Below are 12,085 nucleotides of genomic sequence, written 5' to 3'. Positions count from 1 at the left end.
TAAGAGACAGAGCTTACTGTCAGAGTTGCTCCCCGATCCTAGCTCACAGAGGATCACGCTAGCCAGCGATCATTTAGTAAAAGTCTTTATTGAGTTACAGTTCCCATTCTCAAGCTGCTGCGTGCAACTCTACGTCTTATGGTTAGATCGGCGAAGCTCTGTCTGGGTCCCCGCCTCCTGTACACCAACTTAATATCCTAGCCTTACTCCACCTTTTCCGCCTGACTGTTCTTCTCTGGGTCCCTCCGCCCCCCGGGGTCTCTTCCTTCCGGGACTCTTCTGACGCTGACCCCCCGGACCCTTCTGTCTCCTTGCGCCGGGCTTTAGGACCTGGCTCCCTTTCCGGGCTGCTTACTGCGCCACCTTCCTGTGCATTTGAACTTGGCGCGCGCGCCCAACCTTCCACTTTCCGTCTGACCGTTTCTTCGCTCCCTGATGGAGGTGTGGCCACTCCTGACTCGTGCCCTCCCTCCTGTTGTGAGCTGCCAGCGCTTGATACCTGACTCCCTTCCTCTCCCCTGCTCTCTGTTGGTGACGCTGGTCCCGATTTCCAACTGCTCCCCTCTGAGCTCCCTCTGGCCCTTTCCTCCTGGGGTGTCCCCCTAGGCTCCCCCCTTGCCCTGGCCACTGGTGCTCCTTTCTGTGAATCTTCCGATTCACTGGAAAGACTCGGAGATCTCGGGTCGTCGTCATCACTCATCCTTTCTTCTGCCTCCTCCCCCTCGCTCTCTGTTTCCTCCCTTGCCCTTGCCTCTGCTCCTGAACCCCTGACATATGATATCAGAACCAAATTTGCATAATGGTTCATGAGATCAGGGAGCAGGTGCCATTTTGAATCAAGATGGTGAACTGAACCTTTCAAAACTGCACCTATTTCCCCTGCTTATTTCAAAACTGAACTGATTTTTTGTTTTTTATTTACAATTCATGAGGAACACCAGGTATGAAGCTGCTACTATTTAATATGTTGGAATAGGGATATGTTTGCATTTTAAAAATACTTTGTAAGAGCTTGTGGAAAATTAACAATTCATATAATTTATATGGAAGAATTGTGGCTGCAGGCCTAAAACTCTTATTCTTAGAATACTGATTTCATTCAAAAGGTGTTGAAATGTTTTATGCTTTCATTGTGAGATACATGTGCAATTTTCTCTTATTCTCATTTCCCCCTCTAGGATTTGCTCGGATATTTGGTTATCCGGTAGGAATAATTGGAAACAATGGTGTCCTTTTTTCAGAATCTGCAAAGAAGGCAAGTATAACATACGTTATTGAAGCTCTGCCTTCCAGACTTTCATTATTGCTGAGAACAAAGCAATTGCTGATAACTACATTCATAGCGGGTAATTAATTACCTTTTTGGTGGTTACTTATGACTATAAGAAGCATAACCAAGTCTAAAAAATAAAATAATTTCATGTTTACATTTTCTTACATTTTCTGGCAGGGATGGGGAACCTGTAGCCTTCCAGATGTTGCTGGACTGGAACTCCAATTATCCCTTTTTATGTTGGCTGGGGAATTGTGGTCCGGGACATCTTCATGGCCACAGGCTCCCCATCCCTGTTTTAAGGAAATATAATTACTCTTGCTGCTTTTAGTTGTAAATACAGTGGTACCTCAGGTTAAGTACTTAATTCGTTCCGGAGGTCTGTACTTAACCTGAAACTGTTCTTAACCTGAAGCACCACTTTAGCTAATGGGGCCTCCTGCTGCTGCCGCGCCACCGGAGCATGATTTCTGTTCTTATGCTGAAGCAAAGTTATTAACCTGAAGCACGATTTCTGGGTTAGCGGAGTGTGTAACCTGAAGCGTATGTAACCTGAAGCGTATGTAACCCGAGGTACCACTGTATGCCCAACAGGAAGAAACACTTAGAAGACATTCTGTCATAGATTTATTGTCTAATAGTGTGTGTATGTAATAATACTGACTTACCTTTCAGTGTTGTTGTAAGGGTTACAACTAGGTAGTGTACGGGAAACACTTTGAACATTTGTACAGATGCTAAGTATGATTATTAACAAAGTTACGAAAGCTTTTTCTCAAGACCTGCCACGCTGCAAGAATTTTTTAGTCTAACCTGCTATTTTGTCACTCTTAATGGCAGTGATCTAACGTACTATTTCTAGCATTCCGTACCATAGCAAACTTGTTTCCTCAGTTATTACCACCTACCATTTATCACATCCTTATGTGTTGAAACTTGCTTCAAATCTATTTTAGCAGTTATTGGGGAATGAGTAACTTCTTCATGAATCAGCTGTTTACGAAGATAAGTAACACTAACTGGGAAAAGTTGTTTTATTCTGAAGCAATTTGAAAGTATTACTACAGTTAGAAAAAATAACAGACAAGCTGATGCTCAGGTATAGGGTCATTTCCAACGGAGGGAATTGGGAAAGTGCAATTATGTGTTGGAATGTTTGTTTTTTTAATTAAATAAGCATTATATATCATGTAAAAGATTGTGATTTTGTTATATATGTATATATATGTATACATATATATATACACACACACACACATACACACACACACACACACACACATATATATATAGCAACTTAATAAAACATTGTCATGGAAGCACCTATTGGTTTTAACAATAGATGGGATTGAAGATAAGCTGTTCAACAATTAACTGCCAGTAGGTCCCTTTACCTTTTAGATAAACTATCTTTTTACTGTCTTTACAGGGCACCCATTTTATTCAGCTTTGTTGTCAGAGAAACATTCCCATTGTATTTCTGCAAAACATCACAGGTCTGTGACTCATTATGATTTATGTAGCTGAATTTCAGGGGAAATAAATTATTTGGAGCTGCAGATTCATTGCATAGCCCCTAGGCAACTAAATACGTAGTAGTAATAAATATATTCCTATCCATTATTTATAACCTTTATTTGTTTTTTTTAGGAGGGCTGTAGAGCTGACATTAAGTAAAGTGTTATTAAAGTGTCTTAAAATCTAAGCAGTATATAATGACTGAAATTAAGAACAAGAAACTCTGCCCTGAAGGTGTACAATCAGCAATGACTGTTATCTTAAAGTAAGAATAGATTAATACCTTAAATAGCGAGGAAGCTATTTATGTTGTGTTTTGGTTGGGGTGGGCCCAGAAAAGGTGTTACCTTACTGTTGCTTTTGGGTTCTCTCCCCACCCCCTCTGCAATGGACCAGTAAGATTACTTTTCAAAATTGGTTGACATTGATCTTGCTGCTTTTATAATTCACTAGGTTTCATGGTTGGTAAGGATTATGAAGCTGGTGGAATAGCAAAAGATGGAGCCAAGATGGTAACTGCTGTTGCATGTGCCAATGTGCCTAAAATAACAGTACTAATTGGAGGTTCCTATGGAGCTGGAAATTATGGGATGTGTGGAAGAGCATATAGGTAAGTATGTGCCTAGAATTAGTTAACTGTTAAATGCAGTTGTGGCTCAGGCAGACTATGTCACCTGTGTTTATTCACCTTATACAGGTGAATTAGTGAATGTATACATTCGTATGTCCTACTCATTGTATTAAATCCCTTGGTCATTCCAGGTACATGGTGCTCATGTCACTTTGTATGTGTAATGTTGCAGTATCCTGGCACAGAAACTAAAATACCCCTTCTTTATAGCTAGAAAAACTTGATGAAAATTTTGATGCTCACTGTAGGTACCAATGGATAATTAAGCGGTATAACAACTCTGCTAAATGAATTAAATAAATGGCATGGTTAAGGAAAATGGTGGATCTTTGCTGCTTTCATATTATGCAAATCACAATGACAGTAAGGAAGTTTAGGTACATGATGGAGCAGGTCTTTGAAACTCTTCCTGTCCCTGTGCCCCTCAAACATAAAATAAAATTAGAATAATTCTGGAGTAGGGAATTTGGGGGAAAAGCAGGAGATTTGTGCCCTGTGTTAGTTTGTTTTATCTTTTTCAGTCCCAGATTCCTTTTTATGTGGCCAAATGCTCGGATCTCCGTTATGGGAGGAGAGCAAGCTGCAATGGTTTTGGCTACAATAGCCAAGGACCGAAAAGCAAGGGAAGGGAAGCAGGTAAGTATTTTTTGTTATTGATGTGAGTAAGAAGACAGGTGTAAATCTGGGAATGGGGCAGGGAGAGAGATGTGAGATTGAAGCTTTCTGGTTCTTGATCTTGTCATGCTAACCTATGGTCTTATGCAACCAGTGTGCAATATCGCTTCTTAATATAAAAGTGTAGCTCTTGCAGACTAAAATCCCACTTTCTTTCCATATCAATCCACTAGCTAACTGAAGAGGAGGAAAAAACTCTCAAAGAGCCAATCATCCGGAGGTTTGAAGAGGAAGGCAGTCCCTACTACTCTAGTGCACGGTAACATATAGATTATAGTTTAACATGCTACGGTGTTTTGCTTCCACACACCCCCTCGCCACCACAACCTGTGGTGGTGGTTCTGATAAAGCTTAAGCTGCAAAGATGTTGGATTGTCACGAGGGTCAGATAGGTAATGCCCTACTCTTCCATTAGTGGAACAGAGACTTGATTGGATCAGGCCCCTTATTATCAACTATTTATTAAACATTGTTAGTGTGCAAAGTGTTCAGTCCTGTGCACCCACAAAATTGGTAAATATAATCAACACTCCGATTTAACAGATGAAATACTGAGGTTCAAATATAATAACTCTAGTTAAGGCTATTCCACGTACCTGAGGGCACTGGAGGAAGAGTGCGCGGGGATTGCATCGCCCCTGGCAGCATGTCCCGGTGGGGTGCCATCACGGCTGCCCCCTCTGCCTGCGCTGGGCGCCATGCCCCCAGGATGCGTGCCAGCCCCTGCCTGCTCCTCCACTGCCTGAGGGGGATGTGATAATCAAGGATCAAGCTCAGTACTCTTATTTACCAGCCGAAACTGGCTTGTCATGATCTGCTAGAGATAAATTTACATGGATCATTTTGTGTTTTACTAGGCATGAGGGCAGCCAGCATCTCTCTTAGAATTACTAAAGCAGAGTGTATGTTTATTATGTTATTTAAAAGTTTTTATTTAGTATTAGTAGCAAGCCATATCTTTCTTGTGATAATTCAAGAAACGCATTAGAAGAATGCTAGAGCTTTTATCTTCCAAAAAGCAAATGAAACTGTTTACCACAGAGGATATAGTTTACTTGCATTTGAATTACCACCTTGTAAATCTGATCAGTCAGATTTATTAAAAGGTGTTAATAAGTGTGAGTTTAAACACAAAACTTCACTGTCTATTATTCATTGTCCTACTGCCAACACCAAACAATTACAAGAACCTGGGGCAATCTTTTTTCTTGAGAGTGTTGCATGTTGTCGCTAAGACATTGTTTAGCATTATGAGAACAAACTGCAATGAGCCTTGCAGGGCTTGCTTGCTCCCATCTTCCCCTCTCCTGATCCCAAACAACTGCAAAGAGGTTAAGCTCACAGCTTGCCATGTTGTCTGAACCCAGACAAACTGTGACTAATGTTAAATATACCTGTTTGCCATAAACCAGCTTATTCAAACCACAGTCAACATTGACTGTAGTTTTGCAGGGTTCAGATGATAGGCTGAAGCGCAGTTATACTAAAGCATTAATTTCCTATCTATTGGCCATTCCAGAGGAAGAAAAGAGTTTGCAACCCTGAGGTTCACTACAATTTGTTCTCAGAATGCTAAAGCATGGTTTTAGCATTAACGTCCAAAGGCATCCAGCGTTTGTTAATTACTCAGTTCTCACAGACTTATCTATATAGTAGTAGCCTATCTTGTACTCCTTGCTGTCAACTGGAAATTCATGGTCTTTGATATAGATTGGCCTTAGCAATAAATACGAATCTGGGTGATTCATCTCAGTTGCAAAAATACGTGTGGTTAAACCGCTTGAGGACCTGGCTTTGTCCAGCTGTCACAAAATTTCATATGTCTCCCCAGGCCAGAAGGGACAAATAAATACATGTATTTTCGTCTTTTATTATTGGATTATACTGCAGTCAAGAAAACTTCTCATTGAACTAATTACATTAAAGAAATTATCATCAGACTGTATGTGCTTAAACCAAATCCTTAATTTGGAGGTATTTCCCCCCTCTCAGTGTTGTCTTCTTGGATATAATAACTGGAGGCCCTTTATAATTTTTATATGTTAAAGGCCTGAAAAATAATTGGATTTTTAAGCATGCAGTATGTGCCTAGTTGTGATACAAGAAACATCTGCCTTTCAGTGGATGATCTTATAAGCAGTCTATTAGTTATTGGTTGTACAAAGGTTATTTTAACTTTAGGCTTTTAAACTTGTCACTAATAAGGAATGTTCAGTAATTGTGATGAAAAGGCTAAAAATTAGAGGCATTCCATCATTTTTTGCTTTTAAATTTGAGATCTTCATGAGAGAACATTTCAGACGTGTTTGGTCTGCCTCTACCTATGTGGTGCTTGACCTTTTTGGTAATAAATTGCTGCATTGCTAAAGTACTTGGAAAAAATAGGATCTACTAAGAACATTTCATATGCAACCTCATTGAAAGGAATAGGAATTGCACAAGTGCACAACTGTGATTGCATAGTTTGTATCACCTGATATAATTGGGCATTCTAGATTCCCTTTTCCAATTCAGCTTCTTGAACTTTGTTGAAGGTACCTCTAATGATCCCCTGCTTGTCTTAAGCAGTGTTTTAGGTGGTAAAAGGTAAAGGACCCCTGGACAGTTAAGTCCAGTCAAAGGCGACTATGGGGTGCGGCGCTCATCTCGCTTTTCAGGCCGAGGGAGCCAGCGTTTGTCCACAGACAACTTTCCAGGTCATGTGGCCAGCATGACTAAACTGCTATTGGCGCAACGGAACACCGTGACGGAAACCATAGCGCATGGAAACGCTGTTTACCTTCCTGCCGCAGTGGTACCTATTTATCTACTTGCACTGGTATGCTTTCGAACTGCTAAGTTGGCAGAAGCTGGGACAGAGCAATGGAAACTCGCCCGTCGCACAGATTTGAACTGCTGACCTTCTGATCAGCAAGCTCAAGAGGCTTGGTGGCTTAGACCACAGCGCCACCCGCATGCTATAATTGGTAGCAAGAGCTCCAAAAGCCTGTTTTGTGCACACAAATTATATGTACAGTACTTTATGCCCTAAGCATTGAAATATACACCCACCAAGTGGAAGTGGAAATATTTCCCCTTGACTGGTGTTTCTAGTGGGTAAAAGTCTGTATGCTTAAGTTCAAGAGGAAAAGCCATCATTGTCTCGAAAGACGCTAGTCTGTGCTACAGGGGTGTCAGAACTACAATGAGGCAAAAAAGGGGGAAGCTCCTCCTTTAAACTCTTTTTCTATCTTCCGATCCACCACTGACTCCTTTGATCCACTCTGGCTACTATTAGCGCCTGTGGGGCATTTTGCTGCTGCTCTGGCTTGCTGTATGCTTAGGAAGTACTGTTTGTTTCATAAGATTATTTCCCTCAGAGCCGCAATATCAATATACAAATGCAGTTCTTTTTGACATCAACAAAAAGTTTTCTCATTGAATTTGTGACACAAATCAGAATGATTTCTATAAAAGATATTAAGAGAATGCTAGATTATAAAGTCAAATAAAAGGAAATTTTATTGACATTAGTATAAGGCCAAGTATCTGAATCTTGGACAGTTTGCCAGGATCTGTGTGAATCTGCAGTAGTGGATCCAGTGACATTTTTGGATCGAGACCTTCAGAGAGCAAGGTCAATTTGGTTTTTGTTTGACCTTCTTCTGGGTTAAACGGAACAGTGCATGCTTAAGGGAGCTTTATTCATGATTCCTATGCCTGAGTCTCTGGATCTAGTTCCTTGCAGCTGCTTTCATAGATCCCAGTAAGTGGATTTGAATTCTGTGTGTAGCACCCAACAAATGACATTTCTGCTTATTTGTTGGGGATATTGGGGAGGCAGATTCCAGTCTCCCCATCACTTCTTCAGCGGGTGATTGGCGGTATTAACAGTGACAGTGTGCTGCATGCGTGTTTGTATATATTATTTTGCAAATCACTCTGTATGCACACTGTGGTGTTTATATTGGTACTGTGATCTTTGTACTATAAAATTGGGACTAAGGAGACAGAACAGTGCATTTTTTAAAAATGGAGGCACATTTCTTTATTAGCTGTGCGTATAAATTATATCTCATTCTGCGTACAGGATGTCAGTAGTCTGCTCCATAGTTATATTTCCTCATCAAACGTGCCTGACTAGGACCTTTCACATGCAGAGGTCTTAATTACCAAGAGTCATTAGCCAGACATCTTTTTAATGAGCTAGATTAATCAGCTTTCAGGTCTCTAAAAGGAGTTTAATCAGTTTACCTTGTAACAAATGACATGAGCAGCTTTCTTCCCAAGCCTCTTTTTCTTGCAGAGGCCCTGTTATGAATTTTTTACAAGCAGAGATATGATTCATGGTCTCGCCATGGGGTTTGATGGGTTGCTCAATAATTAATGCTTTGTCCTGTTACAGAAGGCAGTTTTCACTAAACAAAGATAGGAAGCCACAGTGATTTGGAGAAAGTAATCTTTTATCTTACGGTGAAAAAATCTTTCAAGTTGCCAATAAAAATTCTATTTGCCCTATCAAAATTGTGTTCTACAGATTTAAAGGATAGATATTTTTCTTGTTATATTGCTTTTTTTAAAAGGCTAGACTTGGGCCAATAAGGTTTTCTGAAGAAGTGTGCATGCACACGAAAGCTCATACTAATAACACACCTAGTGGGTCTCTAAGGTGCTACTGGAAGGATTTTTTTAAAAAAATTTTGACTACAGCAGACCAACATGGCTACCTACCTGTAACTAAGATTTTCTTAGAATACAGTCCTGGTCAGTGTTTTCATTTAATTTTGATACCTTGTCTAGAATATCAAAATGTGTGTTTTTTTAATCCTGAAAGAGGAATTCATCTTTGGCTTCTATAGCCCGAAGAGGCTATAGTGAGGCTAAAGCCAGAAGGATAAAGTGTAATTGAAAATTCAAATGAAAAGTACATGGCAAAGCAGGTTTTTTTAAAGTCCTTAAAACTACCAGGCAGAAGTGACTATGCCAAAAGCATCCTTGAACAATATCGTTTTTATAAGTAGTCTAGAACCATCATCAAGAAAGAGCCAGCCAAGCTTCCCAGGGCAATTCACAGTCTTGGAATCATGAATGAGATGTGTGTCATACCCACCAACTGATCAGGTGGTGGTGAAATTTGTAGCAGATCCTCTATTGAAAACCTGAGCAGAAGGATAGGATCGTGGGAGGATTGCATTTTAAGTATCCTGATCCCAAACAATTGAAGGCTTTAAAGGTCATAGCCAACATTCTGAATTGGGCTTGGAGATGGACCAGGGACCAATTTAGATGGTACATAATTCACCAAGACAGGTTACCAATCAACGTGTAGGAGCAACCAGATCTGCAAAAGCAATCCTGGTCCTAGACACACCTTAGACATTTAGAGCAAAGCAATCCATGCACACTCCCAAACTGTGAATCTAGTTCTTAAGAGTATTGTTCAACCCCATCCAGAGTGGGTATCAATTATTCCCAACCATACAGTAGTGCCGCTAAGTAATTTAGACTCTGTTTTGCTAGTCTTAAGAGCCCTCATTTTAAATGCTAGTGTGTTGTTCCTTCACCTACTTCAAAGTGTCGTAAGCCAGTCCTGTGTTTGGGGGCTCCCTTCATTCTGCCCTGGACTTTTGCTCCCCAATCCTTCCCTGATATCAATACTCCAAACAAACTTCATATTTTAAAAATTCAGGCCATTCACATATTAAAGAAAAGTACTATCTTCTCCTTGTGTTTCTACCATAAGTCAATTAGAGAAAGATGTGGCTAAAGGACATTTGTATTTTTTAAATTTTTTTTTAAAGCCAGAAGCTAAAAGATAAATGAAAAGGAGCTAAGACGCAGTAGCACATTACAACAGAGAGGGCATGCTGCTTGGAAATCACACATCTAGGAATGCTAAGTTTGAATAATCTTTTAAGGGGCTTGAGAAAGGTCAAAGAACAGCTGTTATGATTGTAAGTGTAACCGGCGAAAGCAAACTGTGAGGGGATGATTAGCTGCTTGTGCTTAAAATTGTGCTCCCTCAGAGTTTGTGCGGCTCCACAAACCTCTGTGTGTGACAGAGCTCCTCAGACATGTCTGCTCTAGTCACTCGTAGAGTCTGACAGTGGCTGCCTGCGGAAGCGCTTCCAGCAAAGAAGCTCCTTAACGGAAACGCGTCTCCTGGACTCACGACGTGGCAGCTTCCGGCGAAGCATGGGTCTCCCTACGGTTGCTTCTGACACCTCCCCGCTGTTTTCGCTGGACGTGTCTCTCACCCCTCCCTCTCCCCTGCTAGTTCCTGCCTTGGCTGCTGCGTCTCTCTCAGCATTACTGAGATCCTCCTCCAGAGACCCCTCGCTCCCCCTGCTGGTCCCTGCTTTAGCTGCTGACTCTCTCCCAGCCTCTGGGAGCCCTACCACCTCCCTTTCCTCTGATGTCAGTTCCCTGACATCCACCTCCCCTCCAGGGCCCCCTTCCCCCCCGCCCCTACTCTCTCCTCTGGGCGGTGAGGAGCTAAAACCCCGAAAAGAATCCTCTTCATCTTCAGACGTCTCGAACATTTCCCTCCATCGGTCTTCGTTCCGGCTCGCTGAATCCTCCTCCGCCTCGGAATCAGAGAACCCCTCCAACTCTTCTTCTTCGTCGGTGGTGGCAAAGTATTCCCTCCGGAACCTCGCCACTGGCTGAGGTTTACGAGGGAATCTCTGATGAAAAGTTTCTATCAAAACCTCGTCATCTACATCCTCTGCCATGACCCAGGTGTTTTCCGACTCCGGCTCCCCTTCCCACATTACCAAATACTCTACTTGATCTCCCTTCCACCTGGAATCGAGAATCTCCGCTACATGGTAGCTGTGTTCCTTTTCCTCCATAGCTGGTCCCCTATTGACCCTCCCTTCTCTGTCCCCTTTATACGGTGACAGCAACGACCTGTGGAACACTGGGTGCAGCTTCATGTGGTTCGGTAACCGGAGTCTGAAAGCCACTGGGTTGACCTGCTGCGTGACTTCAAATGGGCCCAGCCTTTTGGGTCTTAACTTCTTACAACCCCCTTTGAATGGTAACCCTTGGGTGGACAGCCACACCTGGTCCCCCACCCTAATGCTTTCCCCTTCCCTTCTGTTTTTGTCTGCCTGCCTCTTATATTCCTCCTTAGCCCTGTTTAAGTTAAGTTGGAGCTGGCGATGGATCGCTTCCATTTCTTCAACGAACTGTTCTGCAGCTGGAACGCTCCAGTTCTCCCCTTCCCCCCCTGGGAAGGCTCGGGGATGGCACCCGTGATTAGCCAAAAAGGGGCTCATCCCCGTGGACACGTTCTCTGCATTGTTGTAGGCAAATTCTGCCAACGCCAGCTTCTCCACCCAATCATTCTCTCTGTCATTCACATAACACCTCAAATATTGCTGGAGGACACCATTAGCTCTTTCCGCCTGCCCGTTGGTTTCTGGATGACGGGCAGTTGAGAAATTCACCTCTACATGCAGTAAGCTCATGAGCTTCCTCCAGAACCTGGAAGTAAATTGTTTCCCTCGGTCAGAAACCACCCTCAAGGGGGCGCCATGCAGCCTAAACACATTTTCTACAAACAATTTAGCGGTTTCTTCTGCTGTGACCGCATGTGAGCAGGCTATAAAGTGGGCCATCTTGGTTAACAGGTCTACCACAACCATGATGGCTGTTTTCCCTCTGGACCTTGGCAGATCAGTCATGAAATCTATTGCCACTGCTTCCCATGGTCTTTCAGGCGTGGGTAGTGGCTCTAATAAACCTGCCGGTGCCCGCCTCTCCCCCTTGGCTCGTTGGCATTGGTCACACCCTCTCACATACTCCCGCACATCTTCCCTGACCTTGGGCCACCAGAATTCCCTGTTAACCAGCCACATGGTTTTGTGTTGCCCAAAATGCCCTGCTGTGGGGCTATCGTGCAGTTGCTTGAGTACCTTTTCCCTCAATTCCCCTTCAGGTATATATAACGCTCCCTTGTAGTACAACGCCCCGTTTCTCTCCTCAAAACCCCCGGGTTTGTC

At 42.6% G+C, this 12,085-nt stretch overlaps 1 protein-coding gene across 1 annotated transcript in view; it reads left to right on the top strand.

Annotated features, from left to right (window-relative positions):
• MCCC2 (methylcrotonyl-CoA carboxylase subunit 2) overlaps positions 1 to 12,085 on the top strand; it is a 42,033-nt gene that overhangs the window by 24,407 nt on the left and 5,541 nt on the right. The window contains exons 12-16 of the mRNA XM_082191952.1: positions 1,179 to 1,255; positions 2,703 to 2,769; positions 3,245 to 3,401; positions 3,944 to 4,058; positions 4,271 to 4,356. Of these exons, the coding sequence (XP_082048078.1) occupies positions 1,179 to 1,255; positions 2,703 to 2,769; positions 3,245 to 3,401; positions 3,944 to 4,058; positions 4,271 to 4,356 (502 nt within the window). The remainder of the gene's footprint in view (positions 1 to 1,178; positions 1,256 to 2,702; positions 2,770 to 3,244; positions 3,402 to 3,943; positions 4,059 to 4,270; positions 4,357 to 12,085) is intronic.

Source organism: Podarcis vaucheri (assembly GCF_965113315.1).
Source record: "Podarcis vaucheri genome assembly, chromosome: 11".
Lineage (NCBI taxonomy): Eukaryota > Metazoa > Chordata > Lepidosauria > Squamata > Lacertidae > Podarcis > Podarcis vaucheri.
This window is presented reverse-complemented; position numbering and strand designations above follow the sequence as displayed.